This window comes from Malurus melanocephalus, unplaced genomic scaffold, assembly GCF_030028575.1.
Source record: "Malurus melanocephalus ecotype Western Australia unplaced genomic scaffold, MMel_1.1 scaffold_365, whole genome shotgun sequence".
NCBI classification, from domain to species: Eukaryota; Metazoa; Chordata; class Aves; order Passeriformes; family Maluridae; genus Malurus; species Malurus melanocephalus.
The window spans coordinates 424,065-449,718 of NW_026623597.1; the positions used below are offsets into that span (position 1 = coordinate 424,065).

Below are 25,654 nucleotides of genomic sequence, written 5' to 3' on the forward strand. Positions count from 1 at the left end.
GAGCCTGCCCAGCAGAGGTTGCTTGTGGCTGAGCTGTCCTTGGAAGCAGCAGCTACTGCAAGTAAAGGGAATTTGGGGGAATAGATTGCCCTGTCTCTCTTTCAGTTCAGTCAGCATTTTTTTCACATTTCATCCAAGCCAGGAAAGGAGGTGCAAGAATGCCAAAGGCAYGATGGACATGCCACCCTAACACTGCTAACCCAGCAGGGTATCCTTGGGGCCAGGGGACATGCAGGGGCCAGCAGGCTGCAGGGAGACACTCAGGGACCAGCCTTCCCGCCATGGGCTCTGCTGATGACATGGTGCTAAAATGTTCACAGGATCACAGAATCAATGAAGTTGGAAAAGTCCTTTGGCATCAAGACTAACCTATGACTGAACACCACCCTGTCAACTAGACCATGGCACTAAGTGCCACATCCAGTCTTTMCTTAAACACCACCATGGATGGTGATTCCAACACGTCCCTGGGCTGACCCTTCCACTGTCTAATCACCCTTTCTGTGAAGAAATTCTTCTTAATGTCCAACCTTAATGTGTGCCCTGGCACAGCTTGAGACTGTGTCCTCTTACACTGTTGCTGGTTGTCTGGGAGAAGATGCTGATGCTCACCTGGCTCCAGCCTCCTTTTAGCAGTTGTAGAGAACAATAAGGTCACCCCTGAGACTCTTCTCCAGGCTAAACAACTCCAGCCTCCCCAGCTGCTTCTCAAAGGACTTGTGCTCCAGACCCTTCACCACCTTTGTCACCATTCTCTGGACATGCTCCAGTACCTCAATGTCCTCCCTGCATTGAGGGGACACAGTATTCGAGGTGCAGCCTCACCAGTGGTGAGTACAGGGTGACAATCCCTGCCCTGGCCCTGCTGGCCACACCATTGCTGACACAAGCCAGGATGCCATTGGCCACCTGGACACACTGCTGGCTCAAGTTCAGCCGCTGTACCCTCCAGCCCACTCCGACACACCTTGCTGGCATCCGTGAATTTGCTAATGGTAGACYTAATCCCCACAACCATGGTTTGGGTCTTTTCAAAAGTCTGTACAAAACGGGCGCTGCTCTTGCCCTTTAAACCCCGCCGCCATCATGCTGTGCCCCCGCCCCGCCCCCCAGGTCCCTCCCGCCGCGTTGCCGGGCAGCGGGGCCGCGGAGCGGGGCAGGTGAGGGGCCGTGCCGGGAGGGGCTGTGCCGGGAGGGGCCGTGCCGGGCCTTCCCCGAGCCTTCCCCGAGCCCCGGGGCGGTGCGGGGGTGTCCAGGTCGCTGTCGCCGTGGGATGGCCCTTGGGCTCTCTCCGGCCTGCGAGGGTCGTGCCCGTGACTGCCGGCGCTGCCTCCCCACAGCTCGGGGCTGGCGGGCTGCGGGCACTTGCTGGCCTTAGCCACTTGCTGGCCTTAGCCTTGTTTCCTGAACACCTGGGGCTGGTTTTGGGTGCTTGAAAGGGGGAAAAAAAAAGAGAAAATAAGAGCTCATAGGAAGTGAAAGTGATGAGCTGATTCTTAGGGAGAGTAACTCATGACAGTGTTGATGGTGAAGGCGTGCAGAGGCTGACCTGGCTCTGCTTTTCTTTGGTTAAGTGTGGGTATATATTTAGGAGGCTCCCTATAAACATCAAGAAACCCTTTTTCCCTGTGAGGGTGACCAAACACTGGCACAGATTGCCCAGGGGGATGTGGCGTCTCCATCCCTTGGAGATACTGGAAAGCCACCTGGACAAGGATCTTTGACAGCCTGCTCATAGCTTGTGCAGTGGCCATACCAGCTGACTTCCAATAGGTCTCTGCCAATCTCTGCCCTTTTGTGAAGCTCTGTAATTAATGGCTTACTGTAGAAAAGCAGCTCTTGCACTGCTTTTTTTTTTTTTTTTTTTTTTTTTTTTTTTTTTTTTCTGATTATATTTTTATTCTTTTATTTGACTGCTTCCCAAGGGTACATACACACACTTGTATTCCTTCCTCAAAGTTTTTCCGTTTTTCCTCAGCTTTTTTGCCTTCGGCTTTAGTTCCTTGGCTAGAGCTGTATTTTTGAATAATTATTGAAAGCGCGTGACCAATGTGGTAATTAAATGCGCACTTTGAAGTCTGTTCCTGATGCAAATAGGCTGCGTTGGWGTGATGAAGATGCTGTACCCTGTCTGCCTTTCTCCATAAATAAGGTTCTAAGTACGGTTTGATTCTCAAAGGAGCYTTGAGTCACAGCAGTTTCATAGCTCTGTCACTGACTTTTCATTTTTTTTTTTCCACTACAGGAAAATTCACGTGAGAAAGCCACCTGCGAGGTACTCTTATTTTTATCTTAAAAAAGTCTAAAGGGACAGAGGATTCTGTTACATTAGTTCCTTTCTTGATGCAGTTGTTTTCACTGTTCCTCCTTTCTGTGAATAGCTAATGGGTTTTCTGATCTTGTTGCGAAACCAACTTAAGCAGGCCATAGTTTGTCCTGGCAATAATGAGGAGAATACTCATTTCCCACCAAATGTGCCCCATTTCTGTGGTGGGAGAAGGACCATACAATGGTCTGTCCCTTCTTTTGGATCCTGGGGAACAGGATTCTTTGCAACAAGTGAGTTAYATCCTGAATGAGACAAACACACCTGTAGAGCTGTATGAGCACAATGCATGCTTGCAGCACACATGAACACTATAATTGTTTAATGTAAAGTCTGCCAGGAGCACAAATTAGTAACTCTTTGCTCCAGCATTTTTTGAMTATATAAACACAGTAGAAACTTGGTCATCTGCATACTCTGTCATCTGTACAGAAATGCCAGGATTTTCCTTGGCATTTTCCTTGGCATGCYGTAGTGAGTTGTCAATGTAGATAGGTTTCATGTTGGCATGTGTGGTGTGACTTGTCTGGGCTGCCCGTTTTACAAATTTATGTTGTGGTGGATTTGAGGAGAAAAATCAGTTTAAAACTATCTGAAGATACTTGTTGAAGTAGTTCTCCTCACCCAGGGCTGTGATTGATGCCCAAGCTCCAGTGCTTTACTTGATGTTGCCACAGAGTTGAAGTCTTTTAGAGCCACCCAGGGCATCTTTGTTTACCCTTTGGTGTCTGTCAGCTCTCCAGYAGCCCCAGCTATCGAGTGGGACAGGAGGGGATTTGAGAATAGCCACTGTTCATTCTTGTGTGCACACTGAGTTTTTCATTCACATTCTGCATCTGTGAACTGCTGGTTTTTTTGTTTCAGGTCCTTGTGACTGGACACCATGCCTCTTCCAGAAACCATGTTCTGCGCTCAGCAGATCAAAATCCCTCCGGAGCTACCTGATATTCTGAAGCAATTTACTAAAGCTGCTATTAGGACTCAGCCTTATGATGTTTTGCAGTGGGCTGCTGCGTAAGTACAAGGTTCACATAACGGAGTTGAACACATGTACCCTCAACATCTCACTGCTCCTCGTTATTGTATAGTGAATGTGGCTTTGAATATTGAATAAGCATGTACATTGTATACACACTTCTGTGTGTTAATGCAGTATGTAAGCCTTTTAAGCAGTGTGGTACTTTATTTATTTTGTTTCCTTGAGGTTTAGGACTGGCTTACTTCTGAAATAGCAGGATTTTCATMCAGAAAAAAATGGATTTTAATTTGATTTTTGTTATTATTTTTCTATCTGAAAGACCAACCCTTTTTCTTTTTGGTTTAGTTTGTTTTTTTTTCTAATCTGAGATTAATTCTTGGAATTTAGAGGGAAAATAGAAATTAGCTTTTTAACACATAAGCTTGGTTAGGTTTTTCTCTCTTTCTGGGAAAAGTGCATGAAAAAGTACATCTTTGGAGTGAGAATCCGCATGATAACTTTCTTGCTTTAAAGTTGATTTAGATGTTTAAATTTTTCTTCTTTAATTTCTGGGTTTTTTCCTTTTACTTCAACTGCTCACTGTGTCCTGTGGTTTGTGGGCAAGCTCTTGAAAGCTGTCTGTGAGATATTCCCAGCTAGGGGGATTGGAAAACGTCTACACTGTGTACATGAGGGAGGGGAGGCTGTTAACAAAGCCAGACTGGAGTCTGGCTTATCTGTTCAAATGCAAAGAATCTGAAGCTGAATTGTTACAGCTGCAGTGTTGGAGAAAGCCAGCGGGACCGTTTTTAAATGGTGTGGCGTTTCTTAGGAATGTGATGGAGGTGATGTGCGGCGGCGTACCTCTGCAGCTGGAGCCTGCTGGGACATGGGACTGGCGAGAATAGAATAGGGGCAGCGTGGCACTGCCCGGCCCCACAGCTCTGCCTAAAGATAACCCCAGCTCGGTGGGAGGAGCCCCCGCAAATGGGTGGGCGGCTGCTGCCGATCGCACACCCCCTTTCCGGAATACGCCCGTGTTGGAGCACTTGAGCAGAGCGAGATCTGTGGGAGCCAAGTAAAGCAGAGCGTGTGCTGCCGGTGTTGTAGTGCTTGTCCCTGCGAATAATCAGATGGGGAAATGGATCTGGCTGMAAAACAGCCCGGGTGTTGTATGTGCATGCACGCCACGTATCTGTGTATGTACAGCCGAACCAGTTCAGTTCTGCAGTGCTGCTGGCTGTGCCGTTTGCAGGTATTTGCACAGCATGGGATAGCCTGGACATGGACATGGGTGCCCAGGGCAGGTGAGGCAGGACAAGTGGAGAGACTTTAAAATTAAATGGAACTGAATGAAAACTGAGTTTTCCTGGCACTGATGCCTGTAAAGGCCTAGAAATAAAACTCCATAGACCTGTGTCTATAGAGCAGGTTTTTATTTCTTGCAGCGCTGGAGGTGAGGGGGATTTTTCCTCCCAACCCACCTGCCTTTGCTTCAAATTAGCACATATTTAAACAGTAAGCATGGTGTAACATTATCATTGTCACTGCCCCCCATATGCCTACCATACACCCACTACTATACATGGGCACGGAAATGCATGATATCACAGTTTTACAAGTGTGCATTTGTCATCCTCAATTCAGTGGTCACGGGGGTCTCCCTCTAATGAGATACCATCCTCTTCATCAGGGTGGACTTTCCACCTTTGTCTTCAGGGCATGTGCAGTTGAGATGTTCATGGGTTTTTTTCTAGTCCTCCAAGACGTAATTTCCAATTATTTTGCTGATTGTCCCGTGCTTCTGCCAAGTTCTCATTAGTGCTCTCTGCTGTTCCTTGTTATAGCATCTACCTGTCTACTTTCTTCAGAACTCTTCTGATTTATGCCTCTTGGTGATTTCACGTATCTATGTACCAATCCAGCTGGTTAGATTACGTGCAGCTGGTATACTATGTGTTGCTAATACACGATTAAAAAACTTATAGCAATATATAAAAAAGCTATCATTGATAATATATTGAAAGTGATTACACTGTATTTTAGTAATATGTAAAAATTTACTACATTCTTAGATTGATAACGTATAAAAAGGCTATAGAAAGTTTTCAATTAATAGGCCTCATAAGCACCTTGTCACTTTGATATAGACCATATGTATCAGCACAATTCAGATTGCTGGCCAGTTAAGGCAGAGGCAGTTGCTCTTAAGGTTGTGGCTGCCTTATAATTAAAAGGATGTGCATCTCATGCCCTTTATGCTCTACTCTTAAACTTTATTTTGGAGCAGGCAGAAATAGCAGAGAGAGTTGCAGTGTGAATAGGCAGATGTACATTTTGGGTAGTGCATGAAGGGGTTGATGAGCCCTCAGGTTCATCAAACATGCTGAGTATATCATGCACAAAATAAGTTAAATGTGTTAAGAATTATTAAATTGTCATGAAAAGGAACATGTCAAGTCTATAAAGTTTGTGTTTCTGAGCAYGGGGAGACGGGACTTGTGCATTCAGGCAGCTTGCAAGTGCTGCTGCTCCTGTGGGGAAGCCTTCGGATTCACTGAACTGTTAAGGGCATTTATGTCCAGTGCAGTTCATAATGGCATTGAGGTGTRTTGCTCTTTCCATTCTCTTAGGTATTTTTCAGCCTTGTCTAAAGGTGAACCCCTTCCTGTGAAGGACAGGCTTGAAATGGCTTTAGCAACAGGGAAAACAGGAATTGGTTTGACCCCAGGACTCCTTAAAGTCTTGCACAATCAGGTACAAGCTGTTCTTTATCAAATGCAYAATGCTGCTGMGGAATGCTGATGTGTTGGAGATGGYTGGGGAGAGAGACTGTCAAGTATTWGAAGTATTTTGGGGAAGCACTGTGTTCTTTAATTGATTCTGGTTTTTGGAGTCTTATTGTGGTACCATGATTTTGTTTAAAGCTTTCTTCCAAAGACACGGTGATGGTTGCTGAACTGGAAGAAAAATGGAAGGATTTGGGCTTGCCAGAGGCACAGCTGAAAGCTATCCTGCAACTGGACAGTTTTGGCGAGGAGGTGGAATGGATGAAGTTTCTGGCACTTGGGTGCAGTGTGCTTGGTGAGGTACGTTCACAGCTGGAGCCCTCRCATCCAAACATAAGTGGTTGTCTAGAATCAGATACATAATATGCCATAGAACAATTAATGCAGATGGATTTGGGGAATGGTGATTGCTTTTGCAGCAGCTGGCAAAGTGGCTTGCATGTTTACTGCTGTTGCCAATCAGATTTTGGTCAGAGGAACTCACCCAGAAGAATGGCTAAGTCCTCAGTTTACAGGAGTGGCAGTAGGAGAGCAAACATGTCTGCAGRGAGCTCGTGCCATATGAGAGAGGATGACAGAGGAATGATGCTGATGGCATCAATGTAAATGTCCATGGAGAAGARCTGGAGGGAGAAATTAAAGAAGCAATTTTTAATGGACTGTGTAGCCAATTAATTTTTCACAGCAGCAGTTAATGTTACTAAATCTACACTTAATTCTTTTCATGTCAGCAATAAAATCTCAGCAAAGGATTTGAATAGAATGAAAGATTACAAAATGCATTAAGCTGATGTTCATATGAAGTATAATACTTTTAGTGATTTCTATGGTAGGGAAGAAGAGGTATTAAAAAGAAAATATGTATGAAATAGTATTTTGTGAATATTGCAATATCTGGAAACCCTGAATGTTGACCTGACAATGCGATAGTGTGTGTCTTTATATTTATTTCAACTGTATTTCTTGATTCCAATCTCACTCCCAAAATGATCTTGTAGTTTGGACTCTTTTCTCCATTTTAAAATACTAATATCTACATTACTTATCTAAAAAACACCAACCCCCTTCCCCCCACAAAAAACCCCCAAACAAACCAAAACAAAAAATGGAGTCACAGGAGCCTCATTCTGATGGAGCTAGACAGCCTAAATTTACTTCCATCTCACCATCCTTTTGGATATTAAGTTAATTATTTGATTTCAGTGCTGCTTAATGAAACCTAAACTTCTCTTTCCTAAACTAGAAAGAAAGACACAMACAAGAAATTTACATTCATTTCCTGCAGCTGTAAATTGTGTTCACAGTCAAACAGAGTCACAGCTGAGATACAAGAGTAAGAAAGTATGAACTTGTGGAGAGCACCAGTCTGAATTATCCTTTTCATAAAGCACCGATGTGTTTTTGCAAAAGCTCTGGAGAAATGACCACACAAATAGCATGTTAAATTGTCATTTATAGGTGGCACAATGGATAGGWATAACTTTGCTGTTTTATGAGAGAGACAATGGCAGCTTGGGGTGGCAGGGCCAGAAAGGGCAGTAGAGGGTTATCCAAATGCAAAATGCAGAGTTGGCCATCATAGAGTCAGCTGCCTTTCTTTTCCCTGAGAAGCCTCCCAGGGGAGGAGATACATTAAGTAAAAATGCAGGATTTAAGTTAAGTTAAAGGATTRTAAGGTGACACTTCTCTGGTCTGTGTTCTAGATCTTAAACAGATACTGCATTTATTTCAAGTATTGCTATTCTACTGCTAAAAAATACAATCTTTTAATGTAGTCATTGTTTGCTTGTTAATGAAAGAGAAGACAATTTAGGAAAAGTCRCATTAAGAAATATTGCAACTTGATTTACAGAATGCCTTTGAGGGTTTGGTTTTGTGCTTTTATTTTGTGTATGTGTGTGTGTGTGTTTTTATTTGTTTGTTTCTTTAATGGCATCCAACCTGTTTTTGACTGAATTGAAACTCAGTGCTGAATTTTTCYGCACTTTTCCCCATATAGCTCAGCATGCACAGGGCACTGGGTTATCAACACCATATTAAATAAAGGATTTTTTCAAAGTGTWTTTGGAACTTATAATCTGAGGCATGTTTTTAAAGGTAACTTGAATGTTATTGGCCTTTGGGTAAACGGAAATATTCTTTTAATGCTTTTTGCCTCAACGCTTTTTCTACCAATTACTAAAATGGAACTTGCAGAGAGACAGAGGAAACAGTAAATATCAGCTAAAAATACAATCCAATTATAATATAAATACCATATAAYACAATTGTTAAAYRTTMATTTTCTAGAGGTTGTAGATGCTGCTGAAAATTCTTTTTGAACCACTGAGATAATACACATACACACACACATATTCAGTGTCTCTCACTAGATCCAGTGATGTTGGARCTTTTACAGTAGCAGAATAGAGCAATTTGGCCTGAGACAGAGCTCAGATCACCCTATGCAATCTTTAACCATCATAGGTTTCTGGTATTTTTTATTCCTGTCTCTACCAGAACTACATTATTGTTTCCATCCTTGGACCTGCACTAGAAGAGTAAATTTGGAGTTTAAAGCTAGGCAACAATGATAACASCTTCATCTGATTTACCCTCACTTTGAATGGTTTACAGTGTGGATTTTGTCATGGTACGCTAAGATGTTGATTGCTCTGATACTTTTCATTTCTTGCTGGAACTCCCTGCAGTCCTTACTGAGTTCAATGAARCAGGCCTGCGAAATCTTAACAACCGACCCAGAAGGCGGAGCAGCTCGAATTCCCTTCGAAACATTCTCGTTCATTTATTCATATTTGGCCCGTATTGAYGGAGAGATATCAGAGACAGAAACTGAAGAATTCCTTGAAGGAATTAAAACACAAGCGTAAGTTATAATCCATGCATGGAATTTTAAYGTATCGATCCCTCTAGGTTCTCCATAAGCCATTAATTTTAGGACAACAGTGTATCTTCACTTGGGGTATAGCCATGATGACAGGAGTAAGGGTTGAYTAAGATTATATCAAAAGTTGGTTTTTGTCAACTTCAGTGGGCACTGTTAAAAGATAAGTTCTTATTTATCCATCTTTCTCTGAAATTTTGAAGTTGCTGTCTGGTGGCATAATTTTCGCTGTAGGAAGCTATTATATACAGGTGTTTATCATCTGTGTATTGTTGGTTCTGGAACCAGCAGCGTCTTCTGGGCTGTTCTTTTGAGTTAACATAGGTCATAAACCAGAGAGAGACTGGGAATTCTCTCATTGTATCCATAGTCAGACATAGGTCATATGAAATGCACTTTAATCAATTTAAAAAGATYTGTAATAGGCTTGTCCTCCAAGTGCTGCCTGCATAGCATGTTTGCATACAGACAGTTAACTCTTCCTACTGTCTATCTGAAATTCTTTCTGTGCATGGTAAGGCTGATAGCACCTCTGGGGTCATRTATCACCATTGCTGCTGGGCTCAGCCCTGGCCAGTGGCAGGTTTGTCTTGGAGCAGTCTGGCTTTGGCTCTGTTGAACAGGGGTGAAGCTTCTTGCAGAAGCTCACCACTGTGGCYCCCACCTCCCCMAAAAAAACACTGCCATACACTCCATACACTGCTTTAGATTGCCACTAGCTCCAAGTTCATGGGAGCTCCAAAACAAGAGAATACAAATAACTGTTTCATCATTAGTTATCAGATTGACAGTTTTTAGTAAGAATGACTTTTTAATCCCACCCCTTTTGCTTGCATTTCATATAGCCCTAAATTGTATCTTGTCYGACACACTAGGATTTACCACGTGAAAGTGCCATTCTAAAACATTTGGTTTATTCTTTTCCAGGGATGAACACTCTGGCATGGTACTGATTAGACACTTCCTGCCATACTCCTTCATATTTTATTGATCAACCCTACTCTTCAGCATGAGAYGAGAGGAAGAAAAAATGGAATAAATAAGTTCAAGAAAATAATTTGTGTTCCAAGTATCATAATTTTCATGTATCTGTACATGATCCTCTTCTCTGGCATTTCCTTTACTTTGTCCTACTCTTTAGATGGCACTTCAGAGATGTTAATTGAGAGCATSGTTGTACTGTTCTSCTGCCTYTCAAATACTGACACCCCTAGGGAGTGACCCCTTCATGCATCTGCTTAAATTGAACAAAAGTTGTTTTGTTACCAAGCTTCCTAGCTACATTATGAGCTAAGTAAAACATGGAATTCAGTTAATACTGGGCAGCTATAACTGGAGCATTTCTGATTRAGCTTCTGGTAGCATTGACTTCATTTTGACTCTTGCACTAATACAGCTGGTCCTTGGGTTACCTCGTCAGCCTGGACATCTTCTATTTTAACAAACTCTTTTACCAAGCCCTACTGAAAGAACTTAATGAGAACTCTGTGGCAGAACAAAACCAGTGCAAGAGAGGACTGCAATGGTTCCATATTATTTTCCCTCTAATTAGAACCCTTTCAGAACTTAAATACCTTTTTCCATTCTTAGATAAACTTGTCTAATTAAATATCTGTTTGAAAATATGTCTTGTTTTCTGATAGGAAAAGCTACTGCAGTTGTCATGTAGGTAAAAAATACCTGACACAGAGTTGTTTTGGTTGGACTGCTGTAGCAGGTATGGAAACCTAGAACTATAGGTACCACGTATTTAGTGACAGGTAATCACACTTAATTGCAGAAAAAATTGAGATGTGAAAGAGGATACTAGTGGCTATGGTAACACTGGAAAGATTCCCTTTGATTGAGAAGGCCAAAACCAGGAGGAACATGGAGTGCCCTCTCCTCCCACGTTGATCAAACAAGTATTTTAAGAAAGATGCATCTGAAAGCTTGGTTTTATAGCTTCTTATTTTGTTGTGGCTGAAGCAGATTGTGTGAGGAATCACAGAACTGCACATCTTTAATATGTATCTGCATGCTTTAAGTCTGTTTTATCAATCTCTATCACAAATATTTGTATGCTAGTCCATAGGATGGGAAGTCTTCCCATGGACRAAAAAGCACATGGTGTTTGAATATGGTACTCAGCAATATTCCAAGTGTCCTTGGYGCCTCCCCACTAGCTTCTGTGGAGAGCTACATTCTCATCACCTTTGCCAGACGATAATGACCCCAATTTTCATTGCATATGAGCCTGGGAACACTAACTTTTGTGTTATTTTCCATTTAACACTATCCGCAGTTGGAGAGGCTTTAGCCTGTTGGAGAACTCTGAAATCTGCCCTCTGCTATATGCTGTAATTAGGCAATGTCACCTAGAGGTGACAGTGTTAGGGAGGAGGGCAGCTCCCTTCATGCCTTCCCTGTTTGTGACTGATCCTGGACTCCAGGAATTAGCTCTCTTCTATATCYACTGCCTATAGGCCAGGAAGGCCAATAAGTACAACCTCTCCTAGACTTTATTCATCAGCCTTGTCACACTAAACTCAAACACATGAGAAATCAATATAATTTATTAATAGATGTATGAATGTTACAGATTTACACGTTTCCTGAAATACACTGTTTCCATCCTGACAAACCTTAACACRTTTTGGTCTCCAAGCAGCATAGGTGTGATGCAACACCAGTATTATGTGCACACCTTTACTGTCTCCAGCAAAAGAGTAACAACAGTTCTTGTGCAAGTTAAATTTTGAACAGCTGACAAACAAAATAATGAGGTTCTTGTTTCTACTTTCTTCTTTTATGGTTGTGATACTTGTCTTCATCCCTGCAACAAAAACATAAACATAGTGTGGGCTGTTAGGCTCAGAATGATAGAGTCTGAAGGGGAAAAAACAACTTGGAAAATAGAAAGCTCTCATTAAATGTAGTCATGTCCTCCTCTAAGAAAGAAAGTAAACTGCTTTAAGACAGTTTATTTTCCTTGCTGCTTTAATGAAAGCAGTGTAATGCAGTGCCAGAATAGCAATTAGTTTAGGATGAATGGCAGCACGGTGTAATTGAGCCAGCTTTGAGACAAGCCATCATTTCCATCCACGCAGTTATGTAATGCATTTACCATACACATAAAGGACAAGGCAGAATTTCTTCTGCATAACAGTCCTCATCTCTGCTCAAACACAGGGGGCACACACCTATGGTCCTGCAGATGTAAATATGTCCTTTTTGATGGTATTAGAAGGTGTGACCTAGATKTGTTTTCTTTTGCTAAATTGTGTGTCCAGAAGTACTGTAGAGCAACAGCATTGTTTTGAAGTATCTAATATGGAAAGACTAGTGTATGCATATTAGTGAAAMAAATAATCGTGTTTATTAAGGTCTAGAGCAAACTAGAGCAGAAATCAGCATTAGACATGACAAGCACTTAGTTGTGGATGAGTCCATTTAACCATGTTCATCAAGGAGTAAAATAAATAGCTTGTTACAGYACTGTTGCAGTCCTGCAGCATGCTGTTGGAAGTGCCACCTTTGAGATGTGAGAGTAAGTTCTAAAATCTAGATCACAGTTTATGATCTCACAGCATATTTTGTTTAGTAGTAGCCTCATGCCACTGGCTTGTCATACTGCACATGAGGTGAGCCTAGCTCTTTATCTGGACTGCATCTTCTCAACCTGTGCACTACATCATCGTGGCTACAGCTCTCTGATTCAGAAGCAGGAGTCAGTTGTCCCTGTTTCTGTTCACCTCTCTCTTTTTCTCCGAGAGTCTCTGTCTTTGCCTCTCTCACGACTCCTTCTTCTTTTACTTGGACTCCTGCTGCCGTCTCTCCTGTGTCTTGTGCATTCTGTATCCTTACTGCTTCCCCCAGACTGCCGGGAGTCCACTGAAGCTGACCGTCTGTCTTCCCTTCTGAAAAAGAACGTATTGATTTTAATCAATAAAAATAGTTTCACAGTCACTGTTTTCAGTACCAGTTTTGTAATATAATATCCTACTAACAGTGTAAGACAGAGGACATACCTTCTGTTAAGCCTCTCTRAGAAATACAATACCTCCCAAAAAAGGCACAAAGTGCATGCTCTTGTATGTGCATATCTCAGCACACTATTTAATCCAATTATTTCTTATAAACGCTGCTCCTAGGTCTTAACACCTCTGCTTGTGAAACAGGAGGCAGTAAAAGACATTTACTCTGTTTTGCTTTAAATCTTTGACTCTTCAACCACCTGCCTTAAGCTGCAACCTACTGCTGGAGAACCCAAATCCTGATCTCACAAATCATTATGGTTGGAAGGGACCTCTGGAGATCATCTACTCCACTCCCCATGCCAAGGCAGGGTCACCTAGAGCAGGTTACACAGGAACGTGTCCAAGTGGGTCTTGAATGTCTCCAGAGAGGGAGACTCCACAACCTCCTTGGGCAGTCTGTTCCAATGCTCTGCCACCCATTCATCTTCATTTTAATGCAAGGAACAGAGTGTCACTTTCTAGTTTGTTTTAAAAACATTCTCCTCTCAAATATCTGCTGAAGAGGCACAAATAGGCTATCATCAGGTCATGATTCCAAGTTTACTTCAGTGACAAATGTTTAGAAGGGTGTGCAGTGCTGCTTGACACAGCAGAAATACGTATAGCTAAAGCACATTCCCCATTAGCACAGCAAGATTTACAGGGATAAGAACTGTAAAGCCTCCCCATCTTTATTATGCTATGGAAACCTTTACTCTGAGGTGTAATATATCTACCACATGTCATGTGGTACAGAAGGGTAAGAAATCGTGTACTTGTATTTTCAAGTGTCCTTCTGTACCCAGCTACAACATATACACACACATCTGAGCACCCCCAGCTCCACCAGAAACTACCTGTTCAGCTGAATCACTTGCAACTAACCTACTTACCTCTGAAAGAGAGATACTAATTAATTTCTCCCCATGCTTCATGCAGGCAGAGCTTCTTGAGCAAGATTTAATAAAATTAGTATAAAATAAACTCTGCATATGACTCAGAAAAGGCTGGTATGAGCTATTAAAAGGTGATAAGACAAAATTACAATCTGCTCCATGCCCGAAGAATCTTTCAGCTGTGGCATACCTTCCTGAAGATTTTGATTTCCCTCCTTCACATAAGTCTGCATTATCCAAGCTGTTCTCCTCCTGCCACTGATTGCTGAGCTCTTCCATATGCACACCAATCACATCCCGAATCACCTGGAGRTTAAAATATGTCAAAAACAAACATGCCACGGTAGGGCCTGAACTAGCACTATACAAACTGTAAACATYCAAAAAACCCCAAACCCCACAAAAATCTCCCCCAAAACCCTATACATCAGATGTTTGAATGGAAAGTCTTATTTGCAGAAACATGTTTCAACATCAATTTAAATAGCACCATGTTATGACAGTGAGCTGTATCTTGCTGGCATTTTCACATTCAAAACTTATCCGTTAGAAATGTTCATTATTTATAACTTGCTGCAACAAACCAAAAACATTCCTTTATAGCCTGCAACAATAATAAAGCASGGTACAAGACACAGAGAAAGAGACATATTCTTTGTTTTTGAAMGAGTATAGAATTGTTTATGCTGATATATAATAAGCATTTCTGTGCAAAAAAAGCCTTTATTTTCAGATCTCACCTCAGTGTAGGACTTCTTTGTTATGTGAACATTCTTAGCTCTGTATGACTGCCGCCGCCTTTTGTAATCTCGCATTTCAGCCAGAATTTCAAGATGGGACTTTGGACCTTTCTGACTATCATCTAGCAAAAAGTTGGAAGTAAGCAAATGGTCATTAGCAGGACATTACCAGGTATGCAGGCCTCTACATACAGGAACATAAAATATATTGTGTTCTTTCTCAAGTTTCTCCTGTATTTAGTAACTATGGTGAATTTATCTCAAGCTTCCTCCCCAGCCTTCTTGTTGGCTGTTCACACACRACTAAAAAGCCACCCAAGCAAACACTGTTATGTGATCTCAGTTTCCAAACCATGATCCAAACCAATTTATGGGCTTGGAATGTGGTGAAATGCGTTCCAAATACAGGCCATGTTTTCAAAACCAGTAGTACAGCAAGACACAGAATGAGAAAGGCAGATTATGTAAATAAATTACCTATGTAGATGACAAGCAGCATCTCACCTCCCAGGCATAGTGGGGCCCACAGGATGACACAGATGCTTTTGCTACACTCGGTACAGTTACAGACGGGCATGACTCAAGAGGGATGACAGGCCCCGGACCAATGCACCTAAGTATACTGCTCAAGAGCTCCACCTGGATGACTGCCAACCTCTCCTGTTCAGCTTTTACTCTTAAGTGATCTTTAATCTCATCATCTCTTACAGCAAATAACTGGTCTGAGCTGCACAACAAGTTGGCAACATTAAGCAACCTGAAGTCAGCTGCAGCAAAGACAGAAAATCCATCCACTGAGATACACATAACGTATGTGCCAAGAGCAGAGCACTGAGGCTTTTCCAGAAGGAAAAGACATCAAACTAGCATTTTCTGATGCCAGATCTTTGCTGTGGCTTTTAAGAACAGTATGCTCTCCACAAAAATAATTCTGTTTGGCTTTCAACAAAACTCACATTACTGGACAAACTAAAAGCTCTGAACCATAAATTCAACRACAGATCGTTCTTCAAACCTTGGGTGATTTTCGCTGCTAAATCCACAAAGAGATCACTGTCATTTTCTGTTATCTGGGATCTTGACCTCTGTTTCTTTGTTTCCYCAACAACATAATCATAAAGAGCGAGGCGGTCAGCTTGAGTCAGGTCACAGGTGAAACGCTTGTGGTTTTGAGGAACTTCTACAGGCAGTAATGAGTAAGATCCTGGAGGATGGACAGAGAGCTGTTATTTGTAAAATAGTGTAATTATGCAGGAAAACACCAAGATGCTCAACAAAAAATGCAGTAAATTCCCATGCTGTTTTCCTCTTCCCCAAAAAGAGGAAAAAAGACRTATCTGTAAGAAGTTTCAACTTTCTTAATTTGAAAAGATAAAAACTGCTCAAAGATCCCTCCCAAATCCCTCCCAAGCCCCATGAAGGCTGTATAACCCCTCTTGATTGCTCACAGATACAGGTTTTTATATGCCATGAAGGAATTGTATTAGATTAGATCAAAATGACACTCTGTAATTTCCCATGGGTTTCAGCTCTTGGCTTACAAGTGAAATCAAGAAAGGCTGCAGCTCTAACTTGTGGGTTTATCTTACTCATAAATGTTATGTAAAGTACTAGCTGCAAAATACCTGTTCTGCCAACAAGAAGGAAAGCTTCTAGGAGACTCAATAACTGAGCACTGTGTAAATCAGTCTCACTCACACTGTCACCTTCTTTACAGAGCTTTTATAATAGACTGCCACAGGAATTTATAGCTAAAAGGACTGCAAAGGCACTTTCAAAGTACTCCAGATCAATTCAGAGAACTGACTTAAACTTATGGAAACAAATACGCTGCCTGCGCACTCTTCTTTCTCTGATCTGTCAGCCTGATACTCACTTTTCCCATTCCCCAGTTAAAACACACATGCCTCCAAACAAAACAAAACATGCCTCCAATTGCAACAGAAATATTAAGAAATAACAGAAATAACAGAAATATTAATCTTCCATAAAGATACAGGATGCAACACCGTGGGGCATTGCCTGCAAGAAAGCATTTTAGTCAGAAACATTCAATTTTCCAGCCACCATTGACCTGAACTCAACAATTCTGCTTCTCCCACACAATCCCATGCATCTCCAGACAGACAGAAGACCCAACACATAAGAAGGGTGTATGCAACACCCTTTACAACAGCAAACCTACAGCTTCTCCAGATTATTCAGCTTCTAATAGAAGCTGGGCAATTTTTCACAACCTCCTTTAACTAAAGCCATCAAAGAAGAGGAAGAGGAACCACAGTAACTCTACAAACAAACCTAAAGTACAGGATTTCATCACTATTGTACCTTGGAACCTAAACTAGAACTAGTGTAACATGAACAAATGGATTTAAACATAAAAACTAGAATTCTATTTTTAAAATGCACAGTTCTTACATGTCACAGAAGTCCATAAAAAYGCACTGATAATTACAAGAATTACACAACTTGTGATTGAATTTTTCTGTTCTACAATGTAGCTATGCTAATATTCTAAATATGGTTAGAATTGAAAAAAAGGAAAGAAAACAAGGAAAAAAAAAATCACTTCCTTTGATACAATGAATCAAAAGGAAATGTACAATAAAAAGTACTTTCATTTGTTTCTGTTGCCAAAGACTTTAAATTCCACAAACAATTGCACGTCAGTAAATCTTACAACAGGCCAAGTTGCCACAATGAAAACCACAAATCCAGTTTCAGTGTTACCATCAGGCAAAGGCAAGCTTGCAGGGAAATCTGGGCAGTGAACAYTGGCATCTAGTGGCTCACTGGTGCACATCTATAATGAACCATTCCACACAGGGTTTATCTATTGCTTCTCTACTTGGATGTGCTTGTGTCAAATGAATGATTTCCAATTTCCCTCCAGAGGGGAGTGCACCCAATGTGCACAAAACACAGTGCTAATTCCAGAAAATCTGTTTCCSAAGCAACCGTTCATTAAGCCTCTATTTGCCAGGCCAGAGAAACAAAGACAACATGAAAAATGTGTCTGAGCAAGTGCTGCTGTATTACACTGTCAGAAAAGTTGGACAAACACACTTTTCCTTCTGCCCATATGTTTAACAAACCACAGTCTACAGAGACCAAATGCTGTATCTTCACAGTGATTTCTCAATCATACATTCAACCTCTATGGATTCCATAGGTAGCCCTATTCTTCTACTTTGTCTAAGCTGGAACCTTCAAAGACTCTTCTGTTTTAGCCTGGTCCCCWGGCTGGTCACAAAACTCACTGGTGCAAGCTCCAGTGACACAGGACAACATCACATTTGCAGATGTGACAGCATAGTTCTTACAAAACTTCTTAGGTTGGTCTTGAAACAGTCCAACATAGTAATAYACATGTTTCGTTTTTTCAGTCCTGAAGATAACAGAGGTATGAGCACAACARACTCAGTCTCTCATCTAGTTGCCCCTAGTATAGAAAGTAGTCATGCTCCAAGATATGCAGGGGAAGGAATATTAAATACAAATAAAGTGAAATTCCTCACAGCAGTTCTCAATGCCATGAAGGAGGCAGCAAGGAGGRAGACAAGAGAAGCTTTCCACAGGAGGCTGGCAAAGTCTTTGCTTGCTCCTTACCTTCGCTGTAGCCTGCACCTTCCTTCACACTTTGAGCTCTAGCCTGCTTAACAATATGAAACTGTAGATCTTTATCTGCAAGCAGAGAAGAAAATTAAATCAGAGAACTTTTACATCAAGTTCTTGAATGGGTTAGTCTTTACTACTCAACATCTATTACGAGACTTATGGTATGGTACAGAACATCATAGTTTTATTCATGTATAAGGGGACATTTGAACTAAAAGTGTAATTTTCATCTATTCAGTTTTTGAAATGAGGGGAGAAAATTAAGGAAAAAAAAGTATTTGTGGGTTACAAGGATATGGAAAAATAAATGTATGTATATCACTCTCTGTACCATTGCTTTATCCCCTGATTCTATAGTTTTCCCATCTTCTAAGCATGCATTTTGATACACTTTCTGCATTTGATGCAATAGTGGGGACAGAGAACATAGGCAGAAGTTCTTAAGAGGAAAAACAGATCCTCCTTGCATTTTAAGATGAAAATATAATAATGAGTTACAGAATTACACAGTGACAAAAGCATAAAACCGGAAAATTAAGGCAAATTGCAAATGACAGTTTGAGAAAACTAACCTACTGATTAAAACACTCRAGGTTTTCAGGAGGCCTTGAGGAGTTTACAGCTGACACGGCAGTGGGGCTGTGCTACCGCGGGGACCCAGACTCCTCCGTTCCCACATCTCCGTCCCCCCGGGGGTGTCCCTCCAGCCCCTCATCCCCTCCCCTCCCCTCCCCGGGGGTCTCTCCTCAGTCCCACATCTCTGTCCCCCCGGGGGTGTCCCCCAGCCCCTCATCCTCTGCCCTTCCCCGGGGGTCTCTCCTCAGTCCCATATTTCTGTCCCCCCCGGGGGTGTCCCCTCAGCCCCTCATCCATCCCTCCCCTCCCCGGGGGTCTCTCCTCAGTCCCACATCTCTGTCCCCCCGGGGGTCTCCCCCCAGCTCCTCATCCATCCCTCCCTTTCCCGGGGGTCTCTCCTCAGGCCCAGCTGCCCCTCACCCATGGCGACGGTGGGAACTTTCAGGTTCTCGTAGAAAAAGCTGCAGTCGTACATCTCGGCCTGCGGGACCAAAGGGCTCGGTCAAGGCCCGGAGCCGCCGAGCGCCGGCCCCGCTCCCCGCGCCCCGAGCCGRGCTCCCACCTCCTCCTCGGCGGAGTATCCCATCTTGCGGAGCCGGCAGGACGCCGAGTGCCTCTCCAGCGACGCTCGGGGCACGCGGTGATGGACATCGTAGGGGCACGGCACCCACTCCACCTGCGAGGGGACACGGGTCAGTCCCACCCCGCCCTGCTGCCCCCGCCGCCCTGCCCCGCGCAGCCCCCGCCGCCTCACCGAGTCCCCGCCGCCCTGCCCCGCGCAGCCCCCGCCGCCTCACCGAGTCCCCGCCGCCCTGCCCCGCGCAGCCCCCGCCGCCTCACCGAGTCCCCGCCGAGCCACACGGCGCTGCGACCCGCCATTGCTGCTCTGGGCGCCGCCATCGCTGCGCCGGGCGATCCCGTGACCGCGCCGGGGCGGGGCCTGCGCCACCTTCCCTGAGAGCGGCRCCRCGCTCCGYGGGGTTTGAGTCAYGCTTTGCCTTTTATATTTTAAATGAGTAGCTGCTAGTTGGACAGTTATGATTAAGCAGTTGCATTGTGAGCATCGGATGCCTGGCTAAGTCTTTTAAGGAATAGGGAAGACAATCCCAAGCCGTCCGGGCGAAGCTGATGGTAATCCCGGCAGTGGGCGATCGCGACCGCCGGCTCATTGGCCACTGCTCAGAAGGGACTCCGGGCTCAGATGGAGGGAAGGACCGCGCCTGCGGATTAAATAACATGGGAGGCCAGAGATACAACCAACAGACGGGGGGTGAATAGTAATTAATATAAAAGCTACGTAATTTGCAGCCAATTAATTGGCTTGTTGAAATGTGTAAGTAGCGTGAAGTTTAGATGCTCGGTGAGCTCGCCTTTTGCAGGTCATCCCCCGTCTCCCTGCTTGGCGCACTATGGAACAAGCCCCGGGAATGCCGCGGTTCCTCAGGGGCGCGAGTGCCGCCTGCCGGCGGGAGGCCGCGGGTACAGGCCGCCCTGCCCGGGAGGGGCCGCGCCCTGAGCCCGAGGGGCAGCCGGCTTTCCATTCCCGGAGCTGCTTTCCCTCCCCTGTGCCCAGCTCAGCTCGCCATCTCCAGCAAGGGTTGTTCTCGAGAGTGCAGGATGTGCTGCCTGGGCGCTGCAGAGCCCCCCGAGCGCTGCCCTGATCGTGGCGGGGCGGGAGGAGCAGCAGCCCCCCCGGACGCCATCGAGCCCCTGAGGGCCGATTCCCTACAACACGAGGAGTGCTCCCTACAACAGGAGCCCCTCCGGCAGGCTCCTGCCGCAGGATACGTGAGAGGATCCCTGAGGAGCAGGATAGGCAGTGCAGAACCAGGATGCGTTTGTCCCTCGTGGAGCACGGGCGTGTTGTCGGTGTGGGGATAGCCCGGGGATCCTGCCCCGTGCTGGGCCTTAATTCTGAGAGCATTTCCCCGAGGGGCTGAGGGAACAGTAGGACTCAATCAGGCTGTAAGGCAGGATGAGGAAAGAAGGACTATCTTAAAGGATAAATTTCACATGATTGGCATTTGTGCTTGCCTATTTTTGTCGTCTATGTGAAAAGCACACATGACTGGAAGGAAGAGTGGGTCTGTCGAGGCAGGATGGGGGAGAGGCAGCATGACAGATGTAGCTGCCAGAATGACTTTCGTACATCTGCTTTTCGTTAGCAGATTACAGGCCCTTGCCTGCACAGTGAGTTTGAGACTCAGCTGGGATTTTAGCCCTTTGAGAGATTTGCTGTCTCTGACTACATTTGCCTGGGGATTTTTGACATCACATGATACAGGATACTTGTGAAGGCTTCCCAGCTGCCCTTGCATTTTCATCTATGCTGTACTGAGGTACACTMACTAACATTAGCACATTTTATCAAAAGAGTAGTAACAACGGCTCTGCAAAACTGTTTTGACCCTCTCCACTTGAAAAAAAAATTTCTTCCAAATTATGAAAGCCAAGTTCAACAAAGTATCCAAGCGGATTTTTATTTAAGACTAAAGATTAAACAACAATTTGAWTTTGTTTACTTATAAATTAAATCAGTAAGAATCAGAATAGATGTTTTGTTCTGGTAAACAACAACATTTTGAATGATTCAAAATTATCTTTGGGGTTTCTTTTCCTTAAAAAAAAAAACAGTTCCTGTTACCATGAAACAATCATATGGCTACAGACTTTCTAGGAGCAAATTGACTGGGAGACAAAGATCATCAGCTTACAAAAGTTCATGGCACCACTTTTCCTTCCAGGCAGTATCACACTTACATTGGCTTACCATCAAGTAAAGAGGAGGGTTGTCACAGTCTTTCAGCTAAAATTCTTWTCCCAGCTGTTTGTCTCCAGTCTGTGGCACGCCCTCTTCTCCTGTGCCCAGCACTGTGGTGCTGCTGCCCAACAGTGTGGTGATTTTGTCATCAAACAACGTGGTTGGTAATTAACACATTTGAGTCTCATGGTCCTTTCTAAGAAGGAGAGAGGAAACTCCACATCTGCTCTTCCCCAGGCAAGAATGCTGCCTGGCTGCAGCTTTCCAGAAAGCRGGTACTTGAGTCCCTGGTACTGGCAGGTACTGGTCCCTTTGCAGAGCTGCAATTCTAAGCATGTCAATATTGTGCTTTTGTAGATGTTCTTTCTGGACAATGTTGATTTATRGAGAAAGTCTCTGTGTGAACTAGCYGCAAATATCCTCGCAGTGCAGCAGAACAGTCCTAAACTGTGGGAGAAACAGAAACTACAGCGGGGAATTAGTGTAAATATTATGCCAAYATATAGACCATACAGCTCTCCTGGACACCTCCTTAAATGWATCACCTTGTGTCTTCCTCCAGATRGAATTTCTGTTCCTAAATATTCTAGCTTTTGGCAGGTCAGGAACCRCCTGCCTTAGGACCATACCGTGGGGCACAAAGCTTAACATARGTTGAGTGATCCCAACCCAGCAAAGCCACTTGGTACCCCCAAGAGTCCCAGGTTGTAAGCACAGTGAAATCACACTGCTCTTCAGATCCAAACCTTCCTCGTGGGTGTGTAACAGGAGTGGGAGGCTCATCCTGAGCAGCAAAACCCCTGCCCAGACAGCTGACACGTCYCTCACCCATGRTTTGTGTTAGTTTTTTACTTCATTWATAACAAAACCTTGCAGGCTTTCCGCAGCCAAATATTTATTGAGAAGTATATTGACTCCATGAAAAAAATATTTTTTTTTTCTCTAACATGGAAGAAAGAGAGTTTTTATCTTTAGCATTCCTTCTTTTMCTTAGACTCAAAGCACTACTTACAGTTTTGTGTTCACAGTTYCCCCTGGAAATGAGGGAAAGAATGTGAAAGCTCAATTTATTAATTTTTACAACATGCTTTGGGTAAAGAGAAATAAAGTAAGCTTTGTAACAGTTTTATCAATCCTTACCACATTTARCATGCACATTTATGGATGGAAAAAGGGCAAGGCAGCAAGGAAAAGCAAGCTGTAGGATGAATAGAAGAAGCTCTTGGGACTACCCAAAAGCCAAAATGGAAGCAGTCTGACTTATGGCCCCAGACAGTCCGTGCAGGCCTGGGAGATTGAAAAGACAGCTTTTGACCTCCAATTGTGACAGATGTTTGCTGGTTGCACTCCAACATGTTTGGCAAAGTTACAGCCAAGATATCTGCATCTTTGCAAAGGGTATGGAATAAGCAGGCAGCACCTGGCAGACGCAGTGTCCTGCAGCAGGCAGTGAGTCTCCTAGGATATGTGCCATGCAGATCCTTTGGGCTGTTCAAACTGCAGATGCTTGGGTAACATTCACCCCTTGGACTGCAGGAGCAGGGGATGTTGAGCAATGGGTTGGGAGGTCCCAGCACCCTGGTGCTAAGATTGACTGTTCATCTTGGAGCAGCTCTGCCTATTTGCCTTTGTGGTGATGCCATCTCTTCTCCCTTGCCCCTGGAACCTGAATGTCAACCTCATTTCCTCCGGGGAAGGAGTTTTGATATCCAGGCTGATAGCATGGGTGTCACTCAGCAAAACTGACTGAACTAGAGATTTTGTGAAGATGAAGCTCACAGACATTTGAATTTAATTTTTTTTKTCATTGTYGCTATTACTCTCTTCTACCTTAGACTTCAGCTGAGGTGCCACATCCAAAATCTGTAGCCTAGATTAAGCTGAGCCAGCTTTGTTATCTACAGGACACAAGGTGAATTTCTCTAGCACAAATGAATCAATTCTTAGAAGTGTCCTTTATGCCATAGGAATATTTTTCAAAATTCCCTTCACCAGACCACTGACCAGAATTTAATTTTCAGCTTTTGCTGTCCAAGTTCTAATTTTGTTGCCCTCCTAGTTCATCCCAAAGTGCCAGTGTGGRCCAGGACAGATGCTGATGGCAAGCAGGAAACTCGGCGAATGCTCAGACCTCACTGTTTTCTCTGCTAGGAGCTGATCTATTCCTTCAGCTCTGCTCATCGGAGCCTGCTGCAAGTCCTTGGCTCCTGCCTCTTGATGTTAATTCCTTTGTCACTTAGTCCAGTTCACAATTACATCCTGTGGTGTATTTTATGAACTGCAGTGCACCGGACAATTCCAAATTGATTTACAGGCAGCAACTCTAGCACCTATTAGTGCCTTATTGATTCCTCTCTCTATCTCTTTATGATCTCTCATGGACTCATCAGATTTAGATCAGTTTAATCAGGCTGGTATCATCCTCATCTTTAAAGTGTGGTGTTCTCATKTGATGGAGCTGGGAGTTCACCATTAAACAGCCTGAAGTAAATCCAATGCCYTCTTGCACACCCAAGTTTTAACAGGTTGTTTTGAAGCCTCCATGGGTTTTTCCCTTTAAGCYCTTCACAGCTGCTGCACTCCAACCTGTGATTCTGTGCCTGCTTCATTTCTGCCCGTCCAGTGCTGGGAGCTGTCCAATGGGTCAGTACTTCCACCTGCTTGGAGCCAAGGCTTCTCCCTTGCCTTTTCCTCCTTGGTTATTAATGGTCTGGTGGGATAATTATTTATTTCATTATATTTTCATTCATTAGCACCTGTTGTGATTAAACACAATACCTGTGAAGAACAAAAGCCTGTTGTCACAAATATTGTTGAGAAGGAAACCAGCTAAACTAAAATGTGGCCATAACTGTGGAAAGTGGCTATTTCTGGCAGGTGACTTGGCCCCTGCTTTTGCTTAACTGTGCCAGTGCCCTGCTTGCCACAGATGTGGAGACCCTTCCAGCACAGGGCTCCTTGTGTTCTTTACCAGGAAGYGCAGAAAAGCCTATGGTTTTTTCTTTTAAAAGCTGTTAGTTTCTGATTGATATCTATTTGAAATGCCACACAAGGCAAGGGAGCTGAAAGCATAGATCTTGCAGCGCTCTTGGCACTTGGACCACTTGGAAAGCTTTAGAGCAACACGGAAGTCCCGTGCCAAATGCACTTTTCAGCTGCTCCTAATGTTTCCCTTTCATTTGTCATGTGGGCACGTCTTAAGTGCGCCTCATTTTGCCTTCGTCCAGGAAACTTCAGCTCCTCTGTTGGGGCCCCAGCRTATCTCTCAAGAGGAATCCTGAGGCTGTGGACACATAGATCAAGCCACCTATTTTTGCTGCATTTGCAGGCTTRTGCAGCCTTAGAGGTCACTTCAAAAATGTGGCCTCTCTTGTTCAGCACTGTTAGTGCAGTGAATAATGATAGCCGTCTCTAGGTGCTGCTATTTCTTTTCATAATCATGTGCAAAACAASCAATATTACTTTTACCTGAAGCAAAATTTCAAAGGAAGTCCACAGGAAGGAGAAACTTACGCACAACAATTTCCTTGGAAACGAATCAGCAGATGCAAGGACAGGCCAGGTGTTATAACAAGCTTAATATTCTGGGTGTGGATTTGCAAGTGCTGCCTATAAGCATCCTTCCTCTTGCAGGAGGATTAGCCCGAGGGATTACAGAGAATCTTTGCAGAGATTGGCATCTGCTCAAATGGTCACACACTCCAGCTTCCCAAGTTCAGGGGGGCAGGGAGAAGGAGAAAGGAAGTGCAGAGGAGAAACTTCTCAAGTGCAGTGAGAAGGAAAAGCTCCCACCCTCATCCAGGTGCATCTTCCATCCTGCACCCTGGCACATACTTCCCCGCAACTGTGCGTGAAGAATTAGGATATTTTCTTTGAGCAGTTGTTTATTCCACTTTCCAGACTTTCAGGCAGAACTTTGCATGTGCTGTTCTCCGTGCCTATCAAATGTACTGTGCAGTGAAGTGTCTCGTCTCAGATCTATCTCTCGCCCACCAGAGCAGAAGCAATATAGAAGCACTAATAGGACATATCTCGAGGCAAACAGCTCTATTCACATCAGCAAAAAGCTGTTAGCAAAGCCAAAACATGTCAATAATCAATCCAGAGT

The 25,654-nt window shown here is 43.8% G+C and overlaps 2 protein-coding genes across 4 annotated transcripts; one reads left to right on the forward strand and one right to left on the reverse strand.

Moving 5' to 3' along the window:
* The first annotated feature begins 1,108 nt into the window (after positions 1-1,108).
* ROPN1L (rhophilin associated tail protein 1 like) lies at positions 1,109-10,560 on the forward strand. The gene is made up of 7 exons (XM_057378591.1): positions 1,109-1,160; positions 2,246-2,275; positions 3,191-3,340; positions 5,918-6,041; positions 6,212-6,373; positions 8,764-8,939; positions 9,885-10,560. The coding sequence occupies exons 3-7, from the start codon at positions 3,210-3,212 to the stop codon at positions 9,946-9,948; spliced, it is 657 nt and encodes a 218-aa protein (XP_057234574.1). The 5' UTR covers positions 1,109-1,160; positions 2,246-2,275; positions 3,191-3,209; the 3' UTR covers positions 9,949-10,560.
* Positions 10,561-11,657: 1,097 nt separating this feature from the next.
* SNRNP48 (small nuclear ribonucleoprotein U11/U12 subunit 48) lies at positions 11,658-19,720 on the reverse strand. 3 transcript variants are annotated; one of them, XM_057378586.1, is made up of 9 exons: positions 19,626-19,720; positions 19,348-19,461; positions 19,206-19,266; positions 18,201-18,275; positions 15,607-15,795; positions 14,592-14,713; positions 14,042-14,157; positions 12,692-12,853; positions 11,658-11,772 (listed from the first exon to the last, which is right to left on the reverse strand). In XM_057378586.1, the coding sequence occupies exons 1-9, from the start codon at positions 19,683-19,685 to the stop codon at positions 11,733-11,735; spliced, it is 939 nt and encodes a 312-aa protein (XP_057234569.1). In that variant the 5' UTR covers positions 19,686-19,720; the 3' UTR covers positions 11,658-11,732. The 3 variants fall into 3 exon arrangements, with proteins under 3 accessions (XP_057234569.1, XP_057234568.1, XP_057234570.1); XM_057378585.1 differs by having other exon boundaries at positions 12,692-12,856; positions 19,626-19,718; XM_057378587.1 differs by lacking the exon at positions 19,626-19,720 and adding an exon at positions 19,540-19,557 and having other exon boundaries at positions 12,692-12,856.
* Between the last annotated feature and the right edge of the window lie 5,934 nt (positions 19,721-25,654).